Genomic DNA, 23,052 nt, shown 5'->3' on the forward strand with positions numbered 1-23,052 from the left:
ACAGGCTGGAAGGCAGATGCTGGGATCAGTGGGGACAGCAGAAATGCTGCTGAGAACACAAAACACAAATCGTTAGAAAGCCAGGCTTTGCTGGCTGCATTCTCAGAGAAAACAAACATTTTCACAAGTTCTGTGCGCATTATTAAAAGGGATTTCTATCTGCAGCTATGATTTTTAAACTAAGAACATCCTGAAAAATCAAAATCACTATTAATGCTCATAAGACCAGAGGTAATTAGATAAAATCTCCACTTTAAACTAGAAGAAGTGGGCAGAGCAGTGTGACACAGGGGGCTAGAAAGGAAGTCAGCGACAGCTCCTAGTTCAAGGCCCAACGTTCAGTCCATTAGGCTACATCGTGTCACCAAAAAAGGGCTTTTCCATAAACACTGATGCACAAAGGGAAACTGCCCAGCAGAAAAATAATTCTAAGCTAATGCATGAATTTTTATTATTCAAGTTCAAGAAAAGGAGAGACTCCTACAGGCCACCACGCAACCCTCAAATCTATGTTCACACAAATTTTTCCTTCTCTAGTGACTATGGTCTGGAACCGCTATAAGAGTCATTCTCTTCAGTCATTTTCTTACAAATACAATTAATTAATAAGCTTAAAATATGAAGCCAAATTAAATTGAAATAGCACCATCTATACCGCTGTACTTGGCTCCATATTTACTTAATAGCAAGACTTTAAGTAATTACACTCATATACTGACCATAGAAATTGCAAGACCAAGACAAAGTGCACATTGAGAATTAAAGAACTGTGTTAAAATCTTATTCTGTGATAACACAGAATCAGTAACTATCGTAGAAACAAAGTCACAGAATTGATGGCTCTCATAAACACATAGCAGGTCAGTTTATTTAACCATTAATTCCTCTCTACACACATAACAAAAATGCTAATCCTGGACCTAACCAGCATTTTGCCTCGATCAGTGTAATCTTCTCTCTGGCTCTCCGATTACCCCGCTCTAATTCACAGAAAATATGTCTGCCAATTTGATCATTATCATAACTGTGAACTGATTAAATCTCATCTCTCTGAATCCCAAGAATGGATTCTTCCCTACCTCATCAAGTTCAAGCTTCCTGTCATTGTCTTCAAGGTGTAACTGGCACCTTCTTCATGTGTTCCCATTCCTCAGCGCTTTCTGTTTCACCGGTGACAACCATTAAATGTGTTCTCTTTTTTTTTTTTCCCCTTTTACTTAAGTAACACCATCACTTTGTCTGTGCTACTCTTCACACCTCGTATGGCCCGCTTGCACCGGGATCTTTACCATTCTTCTTGCAGGTTGTGCCTTAAAATCTCCTTGTGGATGTCATCGCAAACGAGCAGCTGAACGATGACAGCCATAGTTCAGAGGCAGCTATAAATGCCTGCATGAATTTACCCTGAAAACTCTAATTTGTTACTTTCAAGACCTAAAACTATCATATTTGCCCATGTGATATAAGGTACACATCTGTAACTTCGCTTTCCACATCTGTTCTGTTAATTTGCAAGTCTTGTTTTTAATGATACTATGGGCTTCTTCGGGTCAGAGAAGCACTATATCCACCTGGTACCCCCCGTAAGATTCATGTGAAATTAAGGCAGCGGAGCCTGATTGCCCATCCCACAACTAAGGATTTTCTAAGCTCGCACACTGTCATTTAACCACGCTGCTTCCTAAATTCTGTGACTACAAAGTACTGCACTCATCACGCAGCGTGGCCAAGAACTCTGCTCAGCTATTCCTATCCCACTGCTCACCTTTTGCAGACCCACAGCAGGTCTTCCCAAAGTAACATCAACATTTTTATTTAAAGACTTTTTTTTTGGATGAAAGAAACTGCTGTTTCCCCGAGGACTTTATTCCAAGACCTAATCCACATTTTGCAACAACTTTCATCCATGGGATCTTGTGCTAACATGAATTTTGCTAGATTAAGAACCATCTAGTATCAAATCTCTACACAGCCTTACTGGGCTGTAAGATGATCAAGATACGTCTTACCCATCTCCCTAAGAAGCAAAATACATCAAACTTCCAGTCTCTCATCCAGTAGACTCTGTAGATCTCAAATCCCTCCTGTAATTGTTCCTCCCCAAAAAGATTAACTAGGAAGCATTTCAACATCCGTCTTGACACGTGCTACCTAGAACTAAATGGTGTTCGTTAATGATTTTTCTCATGTCATACAGTTTTAATACCTATTATTCATTCTTATTCCCCTGTTGACACATCCAAAGCCCTTTTTGCCCATCACCTGCTAAGATTTCTATTCTGATCCCCTGCGTTTCCCGAAAAAAAAAATAATGTTAAGGGTTTACTTCTACTGCCAGCTCCTACATACGCTGCCCCCACCCGCCCTCTTAGCAATATTAAATGAGATTTTTTTTCCTCTATGCAATTTACATCACCTTCATTTCTGCTACTTCTTTTGCTGACAAAAAAAAATTGCAATTTTATATTTGGAAGGTGAGTGTTTGCCTTTTGGTTCTTTCCATTGCTTCGGCTCCAGGGGACATTAAGAAAAATCAGCTCAGTGTCTGAAATCCCAGTGTATCACCAGTAACTCTAAAGCCTCCCGCAGCCCCCTCTCATATTCTTGTCGTCTTTCTTCTGCTGTGGAAGGCAGCTACCACACTCAGAAGTTCTTTCTCACAAAGAGAATAAAATGTGTCATAAAACCCCCACTCCATTTCTCCACATCACACAGCCCAAGCAGCACCGCGCACCACAGGAGGTCATCAAAATAGAAGTTCAAGGACCTTGCGTTACCTACCTGAGTATTTCTTAAATTTTAGAGATGGAGACGCTTGTCAGAAATAGTTACTGTTTGTGTTAGATGAGGTGACATATAATATTTTACAAATGGAATCTCTTAGATGTGTGTCTGAAGCCATAAAACAACAGAGTACGTGTCTTGTCAAATGCTGGTAGCAAAGACAGCACAGGCCACGTGTCGGGAGAGCAAACGATGGCAGGACACTACTTCTGGAGAAGAAACGCCCTGATGATACTTTGCAAGTATGCTCCAGCAGGAGGAAAGCTTTGGAAGCAGATCTAGCGTTTCTTGGGCTATCTTAACCTTACTCCTTCTGATATCACACCTAAACTGAAAAGTCTGGAAACACAAGACTGAATTTTGACTTGCCTGATAATTTTGGTGTTTCACTATTCACATGCAAATTAATATGAAATTGCTAAACACTGATCTGACCAAAGGTTCATTAAGCCTTAGGCTGTTACTCCCAACATTAGCCAATACTGATTGCCCAGGGAAAAGCATAAAAAACCCCACCATATGCTATGGTAATTCCGCTGAATTATTCTCTAACTTTGTGATTCAGGAACTTCCTGAGTGCTGTGTCTCTACAATTAATGCCTTTCCATCAAACGAGGACTGAATGGATTTTTCTGAACAAAAACCTCTGTTATTTATACCCACCTAGTAAAAGATGAGGTTAGGGACATAGTAAACCACTATCTCATCTTTAACTCCTGACAAAATGTTCAAACAATGCCTTTGGTTATGCAAAAAATCCCCCAGTAATACACGTGCTAGGATGGCCCCACACGCCACGTGAGCCATGTCGCACGACAGGGACAGCCATGATACAGAAAATTAGGAAGAAATACAGATTTTGGTTTCACAGAATAATTACATTAGGTCTGCATATCAGAGTTGTTTGTTTTTTTTTTCTTTTGGAAAGCTGTGAGATGAAACACATGACCTCACTGAAGTGGGAGAAATGTGTCCACAGTGGCAAAAGTCAATCTCTTGCTAAGGGCAGCAAAATTAATTTAAAAAAAATAATAATAAAAAAAAAAAAAATCAACAACCTATTTGACAACAATATCTGTTTAAAAATAACTGTAATTCAGTAACCATATGTGCTATTTCCATTTTTCTCTTGTGACAGCAGCATCATCATTTATATCAATAAGTCTGCCTCTTGCTCCAAGTGCTTAAACCGCTTGTTTAAACCCCAAGGACAGTTTAAACTTCTGAAAACAAGCTGCATCTTTTTGTAAATTATGACTCAAATTATTTTACTGTTTACTATCACTCAAACGTTAAGTGCTTTTTAGATTACTGATGAGTGCCTGTAGCAATCAAATGTAACTAAAGTCCAAAAAGAAGTTGCAATATTTTTGTCTTTAAAACCAAGATGTACTTAGACCCCTTAAAATAAATTAAAAAAAAAACCACCTGTCTTATACAGTTTAGAAAAGCTACTGAAGCTTTAATTTTTGAGTAAGAATGCTTCTTAAGAACTCAAGTAGGCAGACAGATGATGATTTTAGAGTCCATCTCTACCCATATGTTCAACCAGCTGCTAGAACTTCCCCATTCATACAGAGGCAGAAGCAGCAGGGATGGTCCCAAGGTCCTCAAGGATGACCACAGGAAACACAAGTCTTTCAGGATTCACCCCAAAAACCCCACCGTTCTTGGAACACACTGCTTTTGCAGGTGCAATCTGCATTAATACAAGGAAGACAATCAAAATAAACAATGGAAGATGCAAAAAAGGCTACACACTGTTGCTGAAAATGAAAACTAAGTATATTTAAATGCACGGACACAAAGTCACAGATTTTTACCGACATCCATCCCCTAGTCCCTGCTCCCCAGATCTCTCCTAGCAAGACTGGAAAGCCAGTGTCAGAAGCCACTACCTCTGTTCCCCTTTCTGGATCCTGACAACACGCAACTACCAGGAGAGCGAATCTGTGTCCTGGGGCCATCTGATGGAAACCCACATTCCAAGCGGCTTCTGGTTCTCTGCGAGGTAATTAACAGGGTGAAGGAACCACAAAACCAAAGGCGCGAAGCAGAAGTTAGGAAGCCAGAAGACTATCTAACAGAACGGAAAGGATGGCAACTCATTTTGGCTTCTGATCTGAGAGATAGGTAAGGCTAAAATACATTAGGCTCAACCACCTAACCCCAAATTACCAGTTAGTAAAACTAAAATAGGATTAAAAATCCAATGAAGTAAAATTTCAGAAGTATGATTTTGGGAAGGAAGGCCTGCAAGCAGGGAAGTCTACGAGCCACTGACCCAGTAAACCAGCCAAAATCCCAACGAGCAAAAATAAATGTGAACCTGCCCGAGCAATGCCCCGCTCCCCCTGCCCAGCCCCGGCCAGGACCCACTGCCTCTGCCCTGCAGGAAAACCGAAGTTTCGGGGTGCGGAGACCTGCCTGCAGACCGGGCCACCAGGAAAGCCCCCGGACGGTGCAGGGCTCCCCCGAGGCCGGGGCTGCCAGGCGACATTCCGCGCCCCGCTCCGCGGACCGGCGCCGGAGCCCGGCTGTCAGCCCCCACCACTTCTGCCGGGCCCCGGTCGTCCCACCGCCCCCCGGGGCCCCGCTCCTGTCACCGGGACACCCCGCGCCGCCCCGGGCCCCGCCGGCGGGGATCCCCCGCCTCCCTGCGCGGCGCGGGCCCGGCTGTCAGGGATCCCCCGCCCCCTCCCGGCGCGGGCCCGGCTGTCAGGGATCCCCCGCCCCACTTCACGCCAAGGCCCCGCCGGCGTCCCCCGCTCCGCTCCGGGCGCGGGCCCTGCCGGGGCCCCCCCGCGCCCGCCCGCCGCTGGGGATCCCCCGTCGCCGCCCCGGCAAGCCCCGCCGCCGGGGATGCCCCGCGCCCGCCAATGGGCCCCGGGGCGGCGCGGCGGCCCGCGCCGCGGCGGGGATGCGGGGCAGCGCGCGCCTCGGCGCCGGTGCGGGGCGGGGCGGCCCCCGCGGCGGCTCCCCGGCCAGCCTCCCCTCCCCCCGGGCTCCGGGCCTGAGGCGGTCCCAGTCCCCGCCCGCCGCCCGCCCGCTCGCTCGCTCGCTCCTTACCGTGTCAGCGACAACACGGCCGGGGCCGAGGACGGGCTCCTCCGCGCCGCATCTTCCCGGCCGCCCGCGCGGACGGGGCCAGGGCGGGACCGGGACCGACCGGCCGCCGCTTCGGCCCTGCTCGGAGCCGAGGCAGCGAAACCAAAATGGCGGCGGCTCCTGCTCCACCGCGAGCGAGCGCCCGGCGCCCCGCCTGCCCCGCGCCCGGCCACGCCCCCGCCCGGCCACACCCCTCCGGGCTGGCCCCGCCCCCGCCGGCAGTAGGTGCCGTTCGCCCGGCGGTGGGCGGGGCCCGGTCCGCCTCGCCCCGCCTGTCCCCGCGCGGGACCCGTAGCGGCCTGGCGTCATCTGCGACCTCCGGCGCGGTGGATCCTGTCAGCGGGGCGGGCCTGCCGCCAGCGGTGAGTGCTGGGGCGGCCGCCGCGGCCCGGGGGGCACCGCTCGGGGGAAACCTGCCGCGGCCGGCCCGGGAGATACCGCCCGGGGGGGACCACCTGCTGCCGCTGCCGACGGCGGCCCGGGAGACGTCGCCCGGGGGGGACATGCCGCCGCCACCGGCCCGGGAGGGAAGGCTTGCCTGCCGCCGGCCTCGTGGGGACCGTCCGCAGGGCCCGGCTCTGAGGCGCAGCGGTCGGGCCCGCGGAACGGTGCGCGGCCCAGCCGGCCGGCGGCGGGAGGAAGGGGCGGAACGGCGGCGGGAGAGGAGGGAAGCGGCTCGGGAGCCGGGGCAGCCGAGCCGGGTTGGGCCGGGCGGCTGTTGGGTCGCCTCTAGCTTCCCTTGGCAGGTTTCAGCTCTCTCCGGCGGCTCCGTTTCGGGACCCGGCTGAGGGATGTGCTTTGGGCCTCGCTGTCCCCTCGGCCCCTCCTGTCTCTGGAGAGAGGCCCCGCGGGGAGCACGTGGGGCGGGAGCCGGGGACAAGGGCCTGGGGACAGGGCCCGGGCGGGCACCGACACCGGACGGCTCAGGGCCGTGTCGGTCTCCCGCGTTTCTTGCGCTTGTAGTAAATACGTAGATAGCGAGCAGCCGGAAAGGTGCTTTTAATTTAGTCTGGAAAAGTGAGGACTACTTAATGATGTCTGTAAGTGTCGCTTTCAGGGTTCTTTGCATAATTTTTAATAGTAAATTACAGTCCGATCTATAAATCCTTTCCTAAAGACCACAAGCAGACAAGTATTTGCTCTATAATGAAGCAGTAAGCTGAGCGGGACAGTCCTTTAACTTGATCCAAGTACCAAATAGTGAAGTGGACGCAGTTTTAATCCCTTCTTCTGCTGAAGCTCCTCTCCCACAGACAGACAAACCCTGGAGAAGAGCCCTTAGGATTTGGGGTAAAGCAGCCATTCCAGAATTCTGTCAATGTTAGGGGTGCTCAAAATAAACGGCAGCAGATACTAATATAGGATTAGGATGAAGCCGGAAACGTAGAAGCGTCTATGGTGTCTGTATTATTCCAGTTTCTTCAAAATATTCTCTGTGGAGCCCTTGCTCTTACATATCTGAACAGCTGCAGCCCAAATAGATGCCCTTCCCCAATAAAAGAATCTGTCTTCCTCACTAGATGAATGAAATATCTTTAAAGTTATTTTGTAAATGTCTCCCTGAAAAAAGGCAACGTATTTAGTGGAGTATTTTTTTTATTAGGCAAATGCTGCCTATTACCAGTAGTCACCTGTCTTGCTGCAGGGCATTCTGACTGGCCGAATTAGTTGTGTGCCTAGACCGTAAGCTCTTTGGGCAGGAACAATTCTCTCCTAGCATAAGATTCATTAAAAGTAATTAAAAAAAAAACCTAAAGAAATCCACTTCTGTCTCTGCAGAAAAAATGCTGAGGAGTCTGAAAGGACTTGTCTACCATCCTCTAAAGGTAAGCCCTGTAATAGCCTGATGCTGCTTCCACTATTTCAGCTGTCCTGTGAACTGCAATGGCAATTTACAACTGTAAAAAGTGAAATTCTTCTTACATTCATCATCTAAAACTTGGTGCCTCCTGTACCCTGGTGGTGTGAGCTCCCACTGTGGGCAAAGGGGAAAGCACGTGGGTGTTATTCCTTCTGCATTTCTCTCATTTGGCTGGAGACAGAATGTGCAAGCAATCCTAGGTGGCTTAAATGAGACATTTGTTAGAAAACTAAAGCTTAGCATTCTGCAGCATCCAGAATGCTGAAATCCTACAGTTTCAGTGCAGGTGTTTCTCAAAAACTAGAGAGTCTGCTTGCTCGGCACTGCTGGGAGGGAAGAAGCCCTTTAGACAAAACCATCAGCCTTTCACAAAGCCCATGTGGCTGGTGGGAAGATCATTTTGCCAAAGATGGCTCAGTGCTCCAGGTGGGTGTTGTAATATTGGCTCTGCCACAACACCACAGCAGCACTACGTTATCAGTAACGCCTCATTATATTATAAATATATATAAATATAATATATATATAAACATATAAAAATATATATTATAAATATATATTATAAACAGCATTATGAGTTGCTGGTGCAAGCATCTGGAATGACTTCCTAACGGTAAAGAATTTCAGTTGTTTGGTTTGCTCCTGTCTTTTAAATGCTTTTTCCCTCGTGCATAGTGTTATGCAGCTGTTAAAGAGGAGGACTGTGTAACTACTTGTGTCTAGAGATGAGACTGGTTGTACGGTGCTACTCTTACTATGGCAGCCTTTATGAAATAAAGTCTTTCCTAGACACTAAGATATGTGGAAACATGTAGGAACAGCTCCACCTTATGGCACATGACTTTGTGATTAATCTCCGGGTACCACGTGATAGTTTGCTGCCATTTCAGGGATCCGCGTTAGACTCCTCTGCCCTTTGGCAGACAGAAACTTACTGTAAAACCCACTCCACGCTCCTAGGATAAACTGCGTGTAAAAGATGATGTGAAAATGTGAGAACCTCACGTATGTATTAGGATTTACTACGCAGAGCTCTACAGCGAGCCAGAAAGGTACATGTACGTGTTTGTGGCATTCCGCGCGGAGCCAAGGGGATCAGTGATAAGCCACTGTCTTTTGTTCAGGAGGAGAGACCAAGTGGCATGTTGCTACCGTAAAGTCAGAATATATAATGCATTAGCAGGGATATTCTAGGTCACTCAAAGGTATTCTTGTAGCCTGTTCAAAACGCAGATGCACTTCTGCATGAATTTGGTAAACAGAAATGCAGTCATGCAAAAAACACAAGTCTGTATCTCTCAAATTCAGTGTAACTCTAGGATCTTGCGTTGATTTTGTAGCACTTCAGAGAGTTAGGAAGGATTTCATGTCTCCAGGTACTTAGAAGCTGCTTCTACAGCCCAACACAAGCTTCTATCCACAAAGGAAAAGTTCCAAAGCACTACAAGGGCTACATAGTGGTTTTGAGGAAGACGCATCATGCTCAGGCTCAAAGAAGTGATGTTTTAAAATGGTGTCCTCCCAGGAGGAAGATGTAGTAATTTGAAGATGTGATATGTTCTGTTGACGGAAAAACAGAAATTCTATGTACTTGGCTGCAAGAACAGAGGACTGGACTTCAAGACAAAGTCCATTCCACACTTGCATCCTGTCGTACTGTGCTGTCTCCTACTCCCTTCAGAGAACTTGCTAGGAACAGGCTTCTGTACCATAGAGAATCCAGCTCCTGCTGAGCTGCTGCGATTCTGCTTTTAAAAGAGTAGTACTGGTAGTATTGGTTTGACTAAGTATCCATCAGCTGAAGTCTTGAGCTGTCTCTAGGCACACCTAAAAACTGAACACACTCAGAGCAAGAAGTTAATCCTTGCTCAATTTTCATTCACCGTTATACCGCTCAGGGATGAGGATTTGTGTGGCGCTCCAGGAGAGGAGAGGGGATATCCATGGAGCAGAAAGCTTGCCTTTTCTTTTCAGTGAACAAAGCTCACAGCACCAAGGCGTTCACTTGAGATTTGAGGAGGAAGGAATGTGGGATGTTCAAAGAAAATGAGAGGGACTAGGATTCCAGGCTAGGAATGACTTAAGGCTGACATTTCCTAGGTGAATAGGTGACAATAGTTGCATGCTCTAGTTATTCGTGTATTAAATTAGCACCTTAGTGCCTTAATCTAGGCTGTAAATTAAGTCACTTCTGTGGACTTAAAACTAAACACAGCCAAACGATCCTAATTGATCGTTCAGATTTGAGGAGGAAAAGAACATTGTGGAAACAAGAGAAGAATGTGATGACAAAAGCGAAAGTTTATGGATCTTCCATATTTACTCTGCAGTGGTTTGTTATGTAGGTATCTAGTGTTGACTACAAACCAGTTGCCTGCCTTGAAAGGGGAGTGAGAGCTGGAATGCTGATTCAGGGGTCCGTTGCGTGTTTAATGTGGGGTAATCCAACATTACCCTTCCTTCTGAGCCCTGGTGGCTTTCAGATGACCCCCTGAGGAAAAGGCAGATGCCAGCAGGATTCCATCATGCCACAGAGAACTGAAACAGCTGCTCCTGTCTCTGAACTTCAGTTTATGGCTACTCTCATCTGTGCAGACAGACAAAATAGGAAACTACTCGCTGTGTTTACAGTTGGAGCCTGCAACTGTTGCAGTCAGTAATATGAGGAGTGGCTTTCAGTTTTCCTTCCTTTGGTCACTGCCTCTGTTGGGAGTATACACTTTTTTACTCATTGACAAATGCTTATATTTTCTTTCACCATAACATAATAAAACGCTTGTCCTTCTGCTACTCGCTTTCTTGCCTATTTTGGCTAGGCTTTACAGGCATGCTTCAGCAGTCTGTCTCTGGAAAAAAGAATTAATCAGCTTAGCTAGCTGTTTCAGTTTCTCAGCCAGGGCTGTGTTATAATGAAAGAGTCTGTATGCAGGGACACAGTTAGGAAAATCAGTGCAGGGAATGTAATTATAAATATCAAATAGTGGGCAGCACTGCACTAATCCTGCAATAATTGAGGTGATTATGGATTACTAGACAGCTTGAATTTTCAAGGTACTAGCTACTATTCCTCAGTGTACACGGGAACATTGTGGGAAGTTCCCACCTTAATGGCTGGTGCTCTTAAGCAATCTTGAAGGGATAACTCTTTCAGGTACAGTGTTGGGCTCTACAGGTGACTTAAGGTGGTAGCCAACTTAAGCGAATGGAAATGGTTCAGAAGCAGGCATCTAAATGTGAAATGTGGTTCTAAAGCATGTGTTTTTCATGACGAGTTTACATTCTAATGATGAATTTTTATTCTAACTGCAGAGAATTCTGTTCTGCATGGCATGCTGCTTTGACTCAATCATAACGTGCGTGAGATGAGTGTACAAAGCAAACTGCTAACTGGATTTTTTACCAGTAATCTTTGACTGCTGAGAAGTTTGTCTGTCTGTTTGCCTTTCTCTTTCTCTAGTTGGACCATGGGTATGCCCTCCATACAGCAGCCAAGGAATGCTTAAGTTCCACTGTCAGCCAGGATATCCAAACACCAGCAGAAAGACCAGGAGCAGTTTTCTACACCAGTGAGAATGACCCGGTGAGTTACTGCCCCAGTTGTTACTGTCAGACAGCAAGTGCCTAAATCCCATCAGTCTGCCTGTGGACATGCTGGAGCTTACTGGGATTGTGTTGTTCTAGTAAACATAAGGGAAGGGAGTGCACAGGCCTAATAACAGGCATCTAGACCGTGGTCCCCAGGCCAGAGGAGAACGGGCCGTGGCTGTGCGGGGCCCCTGCCTGGGCTTAAACACAGCAGGGCTGGTCCTCTGCCTGAAAGCTCCTGGGAACAAGTATTGATTCCTTCGCTATAGTTGCACAGATGAGATAAACTGTGTATTGTAGAAGCTCAGATGTGGCTTAGCTTGTCATCAGACACCATTAATTTCAACTCCAGGGTTATTCTTCCTTGACTAACCTCCCCAAATTGGCTATGAAGGAGGATAAAAAACACACCCCAGATGACCTCAGCGCAGCACAGCTCTCCAGCATCACAATTCCTGCCTCACACTCTTCGTCTCAAGCACAAAATGAAGTGGAATAAATGAATGGAATAAGCCTTTGAGGTGCTTTTCTGCTGCGTCTGTAATTGGAGTCTTTCAATACCGATTCCTCTGGGGTCTCTATGGAAACAGCAGCATGCAGATGATCTTACTCACGTGATGCGAATGTCTCTATAGATTGCACAGAAGAGTCCAGATGGCAAGGATTGTCCCCACTGTCCTGTGCCTACCATTTGCGTTGCCAGGCAACTGGCTTTGGCATTCTGACTTCATGTGCCTGATGTTTGGCGACAACCGCCATTGCTTATTAATTTATCAGATCAGCGTTCCTCAGCCCTGCTGTACTGCAGATCACGAGTTGCAGCAGAGAGGCTCTGCTGGCTCGCTTCATCATCAAACCTGATAGCTCTGACTGCACCCGTACCTGTGCACCGTAAAGTCCCATTAAAAATGGATTAAGAAGCCCAGATGAAAACTAAATTTTTAATAAGACTTAGCTTTTATATACCTTTCCATTAGCAAAACTCAAAGTGACTAAACATGAGGATAAAGATACTGACCCGCTTTACAGATGTATGAGCTGAAGAGTGAGGGAATTTACGCAAGGTTATGCAGCAAGTCAGTGATGAAACCGAGAATGAAAATGGTCTCTGGAGTCCATAGATAACACTGCTATGCAAAAACACAGGTGGTGTTAGTCTGTGTCCAACACATGCAGGAAAACTCTAGGGAATCCAGCCCAGAGTTGGAAGTACAGCTCTGCTGGGAAAAAGACCGAAGTCTCTCGCAGTAGGTCTCCTTTTTGGTCTGTCTCCAAGGAACATCTCCTCACTGCACAGGTGCTATTCCCTAGCCAGGTTTTAAAAATTTTCTTCCCATTGCTAAGATTTACTGACCAATAAACACCAGATTGGAAACTCGAGCAGCTATCTAATTAGCAAACTGCTATCTAGCAGTTTGCTGAAGCTACCAAATGTTATCTTTCTATAAATAGTTTGGCAAACCTGTGGGTACCTCGAATCCTGCAGTTGTACAGAGGTACAGGACGTGTTTGCCTGTCCTATGAGGACCTTTCCTCAGTAAGGTACGGAAGAGGGGTGTAGTTACCATGGGCTTTTCAGAGTGGAGGGAGGGCAAAAGATAAGCGAGCAGGCATGCTGAAAGAGTGAAAATCTGGTCTGAAGAAAGGGAGGGAGACGGACATGCAGCAAGAATCCTGGGCCTGCAGAATTCATGGGTTTGCAACAGAGCTGCAGCAGATGTGCATGAAGAGTCCATCAAGGAACTGGAAAAAGCAAAATCCTGGAATGGTTAGAGTTGGAGGGGACCTTGAACCTCATCCAACCCCACCCCCTGCCCTGAGCAGGGATACCTCCCACCAGACCAGGTGGACCCACAAGTCCAAGTAGATGGTACCGGTTGCTCTTCCTTTATCCACCAAGACTGTAACACTGTCGTGGAAGACCACCAGATTTGTCAGGCATGATTTGCTCTTAGTGAAGCCATGTTGCTCTCACAGATCACCTCATTATTTTCTATGTGCCTTTGTGTAGTTTCCAGGAGGATCTGCTCCATGATCTTTCCAGGCACAAAGGTGAGACTGACCAGCCTGTAGTTCCCTGGTCTTCCTTTTTTTCATTTTTAAAAATGGGGGTTATGTTTCTCCTTTTCGAGTCAGTGGGAACTTCACGGGACTGCCACAACTTCTCAAATGCGATAGATAGTGTCTTGGTAACTTTATCTGCCAGTTCCCTCAGGACCTGCAGATGAATGTCATCCAGTTTCATGGACTTGTGCGCCTTCAAGTTCCTCAGATGGCCTTGAACCTGGTCTTCTCCTCCAGTGGGCTGTTCCTCATCCTCCCAGTCCCTGCCTTTGCCTTCTGTGACTTGGGTGGTGTGGTTAGAGCCCTTGCTGGTCAAGACCAACGGGAAAAAAGTCGTTGAGTACTTCAGCCTTGTCCATGTCCTGGGTGACCAGGTCTCCTGTTTCCTTCTGGAGAGGGCCCACATTTTCCTTAGTCTTCCTTCTGTCACTGACATATTTATAGAAGCTTTTCTTTAACTCCAGATTTAACTCTACCTGGTCTTTAACCTGATCCCTGGCCACTTGGACAATTTCTCTGTACTCCTCCCAGGCTACCTGTCCTTGCTTCCACGCTCTGTAGACTTCCTTTTTCTGAGTGTGTCCAGGAGCCCCTGGTTCCTCCATGCCAGCCTCCTGGCATTTTTGCCTGATCTCCTCTTTGTTGGGATGCATCGCTGCTGAGCTTGGAAGCTTGAATATCAACCAGCTTCCTTGGGCCCCTCTTCCCTCCAGGGCTTTATTCCATGGTACCCTACCAAGCAGGTCCCTCAAGAGGCCAAAGTCTGCTCTCCTGAAGTCCAGGCTAGTGAGGTTACTGTGCGCCCTCCTCCCTGCCCTAAGAATCTTGAACGTCACCATCTCATGGTCACTGCAGCCAAGGCTGCCCTTGAGCTTCACATTCCCAACCAGCTCCTTGTTGGTGAGAACAAGGTCTACCATGGCACCTCTCCTCATTGGCTCTTCTGTCACTGGAGAAGGAAGTTAAAATTGATGCATTCCAGGAACGTCCTGGATTGCTTATGCCCTGCTGTGTTGTCCCTCCAACAGATATTGGGCTGGTTGAAGTCCCTCATGAGGACAGGAGCTTGTGAGCATGGTCCTACTATCTATAGAGGGCCTCATCTGCTCAGTCTTCCTGGTCTTGTGGCCTGTAGCAGATCCCCACTGTAACATCACCTGTCCCTGCCCTCCCTTTAATCCTGACCCATGAGCGCTCAGTTGGCTCCTCATCCATCCCTACGCGGAGCTCCATGCACTGCAGCTGGTCCTTGACATAGAGGCTGACACCCCCTCCTCGTCTTCCCTGCCTGTCCTTCCTGAAGAGCCTGTATCCTTCCATTCCAACACTCCAATCATAGGAGCCACTTAACACATCTCCATGAAGCCAATAAGATGACAGCCCTGCAGGCATGCACACGTCTCCAGCTCCTCTTGTTGTTCCCCTGCTATGTGTGTAGCTTGGCACCAGCTGAAGCTGCCTTACTGGCTGGAGGGGCTGGAATTCCTTTGTGCTGAGCTCTGGGTGCTCTCCTGCTGACCTGCAACCCTTCTCCAGGTTTTGGGCATCTATTACTGGCATTGACATCATACTGGTAGGAGCGGGATGGCAACTCTTGTTTAAAGCCCTCTTCATGAGCTGGGCAAGCCTCTGACCAAAGACGCTCATCCCCTTCTCTGACAGGTGGACCCCATCCGGCCCCAGCAGACCAGGTTTCTCAAAGCGAGCCCATGGTCTAAGTAGCCAAACCCCTGGCTGTGACACCGGTTTGGCAGTGGCATTGGAGCTGTTTATTGATTTGCCAGATTCACCTGGTCCTGTCAACCCCCTTCCCTTTAACCGGGAAGACTGATGAAAAAACACTCCTGGGAGAAGCAGGCAGGAGTCAGACCTGTAGGTCCAGCTGTTCGCGTGGCTCCACGTGAGGAAGGCAGGGTAGCAGTACCTGACACAGCTTTTTTTCCTCATCCGTTCCTCTGGTCAAGCCATGTGTCAGCCAGGCTGCATGGGGCAGACCCAAGCCCAGACCAGTATTGTCTTATCCGTTCTGGCCCTCAGTAAATTAAGCCCTGGATCTACGCTGAAGCTAATAAGGAATACAAGGAAAGGCTGGATCAGCCCCCAAATCTGCTAAAGCTGGCAGAAATCATGACTGCTTCTTTTTCTTTCTGAATAGTAAATAAAACCACTTTTCCTGGATCATTATTATGCAAAATAAAGAAAACAAGTTGTTATATTCTGATTCCATCTCAACAAAAATAGAAGCAATAGATTGGCATGCACAAAAATAGAGAGGAGGATGTTTTTACTTTAAATCCATGGAAGAGTGCAGAAACTGTAGAGCAGGACATGATACAAGCTTCAAAGCTTGGCACAAAGCCGCTAAAAAAGCCAGACAAAGCTTGGCACAAAAGTTTTTAGAAGTCATATGGGAAGTACTGCAGAATAGTGTCTCTCTATATCCTGTCCTAATTATATAAGACACAAAAACTGGTTACTAGACCAAGAGTAAATAAATCAGTGCTTTGCAGGTATTGTGTCGTAGGAAGATAGAATACTGAAGGGAAAAAACAAGGATGTATAACAAGGCATGAAGGGTATTAAATTTTCAGATAGCAGTAATGACCATGTCTTAGAGTGCATAGTCAGAGATCTTAAAGTAATTGCTATAAATAAATGCAGAACGATGCAAGCCTGCTGGTGGAATAATACTGACCACCTATGTCACGACAAGCGACTTGAAGTTATTGCCTCAGAAAACAGATGGTGAGTTCATAAGCAAGTGGTTCCCATTACCAAGGCAAATGGCATATTAGGAATTGCTATTAAGAGACAGCAAAGAACAAACCAGGAAACGTAATTTTGTCACAAGCTTAAAGAAAGTGAATTTGAATCCAGCAGGTAACTCAAAAGGGGATCACACCACTGTTAAGATATCGTGATGACCAGAAGTGCAAGTGGACTAATAAAAGATGAGATAACTTCATGAAGCACAGGGCCACCGGTGCCCACAAAACACAGTGGTTCTTGTACAAGCTGAAGGAATCCCTTTGTTCCTGGGTAGGATATCCTTTCTTTAGACTCTTCCTAAGCATCTGCCAGGAGTGTCCTGATACTGCAATTCCTGCTTTACTTTAATGTGCTGCTGCTTCTGACTCTCCATATGTAGGTACTCGCTTTGACTGAGCCTTCCCTCCCTGCTCCATTCTCACAGGCTCCTGTCTCCAGAAAAAGAGGTATCGGACTCTCCCGAGTGTTACAGTTTGCATTTTATCTTCCCAGGCCAACCACGCGGAGCACCATGAGGGTCGCCACTACAGCATTCCGCTGGAGGAGGTGAAAGCGGTGTTCCCACACGGACTGCCCTATCGCTTCCAGCAGCAGGTACTTTGTCTTAGAGCTGATTTGTAGGGAGTGGACTGGTGTGTGGGAAGAACCAGATCCATCGGGTAACCATGATGCTTTCCTGTTGGAATGAGAGAGAGACGTGCTGCAAAAATGCAATTATTCCTAGTCCTTACTGTTATTTTGTACAGGTAAAAGATATAATATTTTTATAAAATATTGTACAGGTAAAAGATATAATATTTTTCATCTCTAACTTCTGAGTACATAATGAATTGTAGAAATATTTCTACAGTTACATTTCTGCATGAAAAGGCCGTCTCATGAAATAAGTTTGTATCAGCAACAAAAAAATCTTGCCTCTTGATTTCTGTTGTGAGGCAGATGGTGCTGTGACTGGATCAGTAAGCAGCTGATGCAGCCTGCCTGCTTGAGTCCAGAACAGATTCTGTATCTGTGAGTTATTCATCTCTGTGGTCCACTTCTCATTGACGGGCCGGTCAGCCTCCCCTCAATCCCTGGGGAGGTGATGGAACAGCTAATGCTGAAAACCACTTCCAGGCACACAAAGGACAAGAAAGTCATCTGGGGTGGCCAGCACAGCTTCACCAAGGGGAAGTCATGCTTGACCAACCTGATAGACTTCTCTGATGACGTGCCTGGCCTGGTAGAGGAGGGGAGAGCAGTGGACACTCAGACCCTGCACAGGACTGGTCGGAGATGGAGCCATGCTAGGAACAGCGGAGGTGTGCCAGCGACTGGCGTCTTCTTCATATTCTGTTCCTTTTCTCAGATTAAGACCTTCAATGAAGCCTGCCTGATGGTGCGAAAACCAGCTCTAGAACTTTTCACTTGCCTGAAAAGCTCCAACTTTGCACACCCAGCTGTCAGATACGTGATCTGTATCTTTTCCCGCTTACTTGATGATAGAATGCCAGTTAAATATGAGCAGCTGATGTTTTGATCCTGTGCAGACCACCGTGGTTTACTCTTCAGGAGGTGATTCTGCCACCTGTCTGTTAGCAAAGCTCACCTGAGAAGTTCATGAAGCTTGTATACTTTCATTCTAAGCCAGATTTGGCTTTTGTCACAGATCTACAAACAGGGCTGTCAGCACAATTTAGGAGAATGAGAATCATCAGCTCTGATGCCATGGGGTGGAGGGACAAGGAACTCTTTAGGCTAGGTTTGCTGCTGAACAAAAGCATGATGGAATGCCATCCTTGCTTGTACGACCTCTGAACTTCCTTTGTGCCTCTTGCAAAAGAATTACAGTCAAGTAGAAATGGAAGTGGTTTTTTTGGAAACTTTCCTTGACAGTCTGTGCTGGAGATGGTGAGAAAGGAACAGGGAAAACCATGACTCTGTGTCACGTGGTTCACTTCTGTGCAAGGCAAGGCTGGCTGGTGCTGCACGTCCCCGACGGTAAGGACAGTGATGCTCTTGGTGTTACTATGTCACATACACATGTTGAGCTGCAAGGTGCTGCTTCAAGAGAAAGGTGTAGGGTGGGCCGCAGCAAATTACCTTTGTTTTTCCATTGTGGAGAAGGCTCATAAAGCACAAACCCCCAAAATAACATAATTTTCACCTGCTCTCACATGTTTATCATCACACCCTTTTGTGGCCCACTGTTAACGAGTATGACAGGAGACATACTGCGTGTGGAGCTGCATGATCTCTGCTCTCAAGGGAGAGTCTCCTCCACCAAGGATGGCAAACTTTCCTTACCAGTGTAGCAGAATAAGAGATACAAACACAGCCTCCACCCCCCAACTCATACAGTTATTTTGACTGAAAAAACCCAACTGTTTTATTTTGCTTACAGCTCATCTCTGGGTGAAGAACTGCAGGGAGCTTATGCAGTCTTCCTACAACAAAGAACGGCTTGACCAGCCTTTGGAAGCATCTTTCTGGCTCAAGAACTTCAAAACTTCAAACGAGCGTTTCCTAAAAGAGGTTGGTAGAGCCTGCCCAGGGTCTGCACGTTCACGTGCTTCCTGTCATTGAGCACCGTGGCGCAAATTCTAGATTTGCTCATTTTCAAGAAATGCTTCATGTATTATTGCATACAAACCCTACTCTTCACTGGAATTCAATTTTTGTAGAAAAAGAAGTACTTTAGCCGTCCCCGCTGTGGGGATTTATTTGCGATGAATACTTCTCCCAGGTTCTGCACTAGTCTGTAACGCTGGCAAAGAACCAGGAATCTTGCCATCCAGAGCTCCCGAGCTGCCTTTGCACTACTTAGTTCCCAACCTAACCATACTTCTCTTTCTTACTGCAGATAAAAACACACAAAAAATATGTCTGGGGCAAACGAGAAAGTACTGAGGCAGGCAGACCGTTGGGTGAAGTGGTGGAGCAGGTAAGGAATAACAACGGCTTTGTCTCACCTTTTATCAGCAGATCCCATCATTGTGTATGTACAACAAATCGCTTCTGAAGATCTTACAAATGTGAGTTCTAGGAAATGGAAGGGGTTTCCCTATCAACAAGATGGCTGCAAAAACAGTTGTGGAAGATGGGATGGAAGTTGTACAGAAAATGTGGGTAGAAGCAAAAATTAGAATTTGAAAGTTCTTTCGTCTTTGCTGCTCGATACCTTAGACCAGATTCCTCCATTGACAGGAACAAACAGACTGTTGGCTGTTGTTTCATCTTCCATCCCCTTTAGAAAGGGCAGACAGTGCCCAGAGGTGCCAGCATTATATATTAGCAAGAAAACCAACCTGAGTTATGTGCCTTTTCCTACTTGAAGGGTTTAGCTCGCGTCAGAAATGCCAGCGATGCTGTAGGGGTTGTGCTGAAAGAGATTAAGCAGCAATGTCAGCTTGGCTCATTCCGACTTCTTGTGGCAGTGGATGGTGTCAACGCGCTCTGGGGAAGGACCACATTAAAGAAGGAAGACAAAAGCCCCGTAAGACATGACCCACTGTGGTGATATTTCTGCATTCCTACTGCAAGGGAGAGCAGGGGAGGGTGTTTGGTTCATTTTTAAGTTCTGTAGTAATCCCTGAAAGATGTACGTTTTGCTTTGCTAGCTTGGAGGGCCCTGCAAAATTCCTATTATGCTTCAGACAATTTTTACTGAGGCAAGTTTTCTCAGTAAGAAAAAAGTGCATCTATGTCTTCTTACAGCAGGAAAGGTTTGGGCATTTCCCTGTGTAAAGTTACTGAGACTGAATGCTACAGCAAAGAAAAAAATGCACCTACAGGATGCAAATGACCCTTCCAGCCCGATTTAAAGCATGGGAGGGAAAGGTACGTCTTAGAAACTGCTGGCAAAAAAAGTGATACTGACAATCTTCACCAGGTTTCTCCAGAGGAGCTGACGCTTGTGTACAATCTGAGGAAGATGATGATGAACGATTGGGTGAGTTCGGTCTGTACATGTGGGGGTGTTATTCTCAGCAATTAAAGCTACAGATCTAACATCCTGCTGCTCCTTCAGTGAAGGAGAGGACGAGCACAGTGCGACTGGTAAGGGTTACTCTCCATCAGCGTTTCTGACCTCACAAAGAGAGTAAGAACAGGTTGAATATAGAGCAATTCTGTTCTTGATTACCGTGCCACACTCTACCTGAGCTAGAGGTATTTAATAGCCCTTAAGACACTTTGTTTTATGATTTTTTGAACTAATGAGAACTTTTAGTTTCTAAACGTTTTGCTCTAAGAGGTCAACTCCTGCTTCTTTTTCAGTCCCCTGGATGCTACTATCTCTAACAGATAATCATCAGATTTAAAAGTATATAGAAAAGTCCTTTTTAAAGTATTTCAGTGATTTGATTAGAATGCCATTTATAGGTAAGAATGCTCTGTTGAAATGCCAGCCCTGGAAACACCAGCCACGTGTTCCCTGTGCAGCCCGTGTACGTGGAGTAGCCAGGGTTATGTAGGGAGGAGCGTTACAAGAAGTCCCTTATACAGAAATTTGGAATTGAAATAAGAAAATACCTCACTGGTTTCTAATCAATCCGTACCTAGTTCACAAATGCTACGTTTGCAGCTAGAAGGGTTTCTAATCTCCCTTTTAGAACGGAGGTGCTATCGTGGCAACGCTCAGCCAGACTGGCTCTCTCTTCAAACCCAGTTCTGCCTATTTGCCCCAGCAGTTGCTGGGAAAGGTGAGTCACAGCCCTTCCCCCCCCCCCCCCTTTCCCATTGGGAAATAAACAGAAATCCTGGTTTGGAAACAGCTGGCTGAATGTGAGCCTGCAGTGTGCCCAGGTGGCCAAGGCAGCCAACAGCACCCTGGGCTGTAGCAGGAACAGTGTGGCCAGCAGGACTGGGGCAGTACCGTCCCCCTGTACTGGGCACTGGTGAGGCCCCACCTCCAGTGCTGTGTCCAGTTTTGGGCCCCTCATGACAGGAGGGACATTGAGGGGCTGGAGCGTGTCCAGAGACGATGGGCAACAGAGCTGGTGAGGGGTCTGGAGCACAAGTCTGGTGAGGAGCGGCTGAGGGAGCTGGGGGTGTTCAGCCTGGAGAGCTGGAGGCTGAGGGGAGACCTTCTCACTCTCTACAACCCCCTGAAAGGAGGGTGTAGCTGGGGGGGTTGGTCTCTTCTCCCAAGGAACAGGTGATGGGACGAGAGGAAACGGCCTCAAGTTGCACCAGGGGAGGTTTAGGATGGATATTGGGAACAATTCCTTCATGGAAAGGGTTGTGAAGCCTTGGCAGAGGCTGCCCAGGGCAGTGGTGGAGTCGCCATCCCTGGAGGGATTTCAAAGCCGGGCAGACGTGGTGCTGAGGGACACGGGTCAGGGGGGGGTTGTCAGTGTTGGGGTGATGGTTGGACTCGATGGTTCCATAGGTCTTTTGCAACCTCAAGGATTCTGTAACTGCCCTCAGGTCAGGGTGATACCCCCAGACGTTGCCCCCCATTCAGACCCCAAACATCCTTGCTGTCCTCTGAACTGACTGCCTGAGTTGGCGGGTGTCCGGGCCCCGTCCCCTCCCTCGGCGAGGAGCGGGCGATGGCGGGGGTCCCACCCTTGCCTTTCCTTCCAGGAGGGCTTCGATGCGCTGGATCCCTTCGTCCCCATCCCGGTCCCCAACTACAGCCCGCGGGAGTTCGAGAGCTGCTACCGCTACTACCTGCATCGCAAGTGGCTGCAGCACGAGAAAGGTCAGCGCCCCCACGGGGCCCGGGGGTGCCGGTGTCCCGAGGGAGCCGGTGTCCCCAACGCCCCTCTCTCCCGCAGCGCGCACCGAGGAGGGGAAGGAGGAGCTGCGGTTCCTGAGCGGCTCCAACCCGCGGCTGCTGGAGCGTCTGGCGGGGCCCCTCTAGAGCAATAAACGCCGCGGCGGCGGGGGATCCCGCCCCTCGTCCCTCTCCCTCTCCGTCTCCGTGTCCGGTCTCCGCCTCGGGGGGGGCGGGGCTCCGCCGCTGACGCTCTTCCTGCCTGGCGGGAGCGGTTGGCGGCGCCGTCGGTGCGGCCGTGGCGGCCATGCCCGGGGAGGCGGTGACGCTGCAGCTGGGGCAGTACGCGGGCTGCGTGGGGGCCCACTGGTGGGGGCTGCAGGTGCGGGGGGAGGGAGGGTGAGGTGGCCGCGGGGCGAGCGGGGGGCGACGGCAACGGGACCGGGACGGGGGGAGGGACGGGGCAGAGCGAGGCGGGGGATGACGAGACGGGGGACGAGAACGGGGAGCCGAGGCGGGCGGGGGGGACACCGGGGCCGGGGGGAGGGAGATGGACCACGACACCGGGGGGGGGGGGGGGGCAGGCAACGGGGCCCGGGCCGGGGCGGCATAACGGGACCGGGGTCGGGAGGGGGACGCCGGAGCTGGGCGCGGGGGACAACGGGGCCGGGGCTGGTTCTGACCCTTCCCCCCCCCCCCCCCCCCCCCCCCCCCCCAGGTCTCCGCCCCGCGCAGCCCCGCCGAGCTCCGCGCCTCCGCCTTGCTCCGCACCGAGCGGGAGACCCGCACCCCGCGGCTGGTAGCGCTGGAGCTGAAAGGTACCGGGGGGTGCGGAGAGGGGGAGGCGGAAGAAGAGGGATCGGGGCGGGGGACCGGGAGGGGACACCCCGTCGTGACCGGGCTCTCTGGCAGGCGGCGTGGGGGAGCTGATGGCCGGTGGAGGGGGCCCGGAGGCTGCGGTGGCCTGGTGAGTGCTGGCACCGGGGAGGGGGGAACGCGGGAAACGGGGGTCAGGGGGGGGGCGACGGGGACGGGAGCTGCCGCCGGTTTGTGTTGCAGGGACGGGGAAGTGGCGTCCTACCTGGAGAATGGCTCCACGCCAGGCGCTGGGGTCCGGAGGGTGAGTGTCCCCGGGGTGTCGGGGGTGTTGCGGGCTCCCCTGGGGCTTTAACATCCCACC

At 48.9% G+C, this 23,052-nt stretch overlaps 3 protein-coding genes across 3 annotated transcripts in view; 2 read left to right on the plus strand and 1 right to left on the minus strand.

Moving 5' to 3' along the window:
- The window catches only part of ASH1L (ASH1 like histone lysine methyltransferase), a 67,207-nt gene extending 61,152 nt beyond the window's left edge, over positions 1-6,055 (minus strand). The window contains exon 1 of the mRNA XM_074164509.1: positions 5,854-6,055. The gene's annotated coding sequence lies outside the window, so the exon portion shown is untranslated. The remainder of the gene's footprint in view (positions 1-5,853) is intronic.
- A 117-nt stretch (positions 6,056-6,172) lies between these two features.
- Positions 6,173-22,072, plus strand: DAP3 (death associated protein 3). Its single transcript, XM_074164494.1, has 13 exons — positions 6,173-6,254; positions 7,672-7,718; positions 11,211-11,333; positions 16,664-16,765; positions 17,520-17,628; positions 18,059-18,151; positions 18,555-18,685; positions 19,014-19,094; positions 19,488-19,646; positions 20,043-20,102; positions 20,764-20,853; positions 21,740-21,857; positions 21,934-22,072. The coding sequence occupies exons 2-13, from the start codon at positions 7,677-7,679 to the stop codon at positions 22,017-22,019; spliced, it is 1,194 nt and encodes a 397-aa protein (XP_074020595.1). The 5' UTR covers positions 6,173-6,254; positions 7,672-7,676; the 3' UTR covers positions 22,020-22,072.
- Positions 22,073-22,179: 107 nt separating this feature from the next.
- The window catches only part of MSTO1 (misato mitochondrial distribution and morphology regulator 1), a 5,870-nt gene continuing 4,997 nt past the window's right edge, over positions 22,180-23,052 (plus strand). Inside the window, exons 1-4 of the mRNA XM_074164413.1 lie at positions 22,180-22,254; positions 22,591-22,690; positions 22,785-22,839; positions 22,932-22,975. Coding sequence (XP_074020514.1) covers positions 22,180-22,254; positions 22,591-22,690; positions 22,785-22,839; positions 22,932-22,975 — 274 coding nt within the window. The remainder of the gene's footprint in view (positions 22,255-22,590; positions 22,691-22,784; positions 22,840-22,931; positions 22,976-23,052) is intronic.

The sequence above is a fragment of the Numenius arquata genome, chromosome 27 (assembly GCF_964106895.1).
Source record: "Numenius arquata chromosome 27, bNumArq3.hap1.1, whole genome shotgun sequence".
Taxonomy (NCBI): Eukaryota; Metazoa; Chordata; class Aves; order Charadriiformes; family Scolopacidae; genus Numenius; species Numenius arquata.

What these genes read in the sequence shown, in the direction of transcription:
- DAP3 (XM_074164494.1), top strand. Translation starts at nt 7,677, where the DNA reads ATGCTGAGGAGTCTGAAAGGACTTGTCTACCATCCTCTAAAG. An exon ending in AGCTGTCAGATACGTGATCT is followed by an intron (nt 17,629 to 18,058) that starts GTATCTTTTCCC and finishes TCTGTGCTGGAG; the next exon opens with ATGGTGAGAAAGGAACAGGG. An exon ending in ACGAGCGTTTCCTAAAAGAG is followed by an intron (nt 18,686 to 19,013) that starts GTTGGTAGAGCC and finishes TTCTTACTGCAG; the next exon opens with ATAAAAACACACAAAAAATA.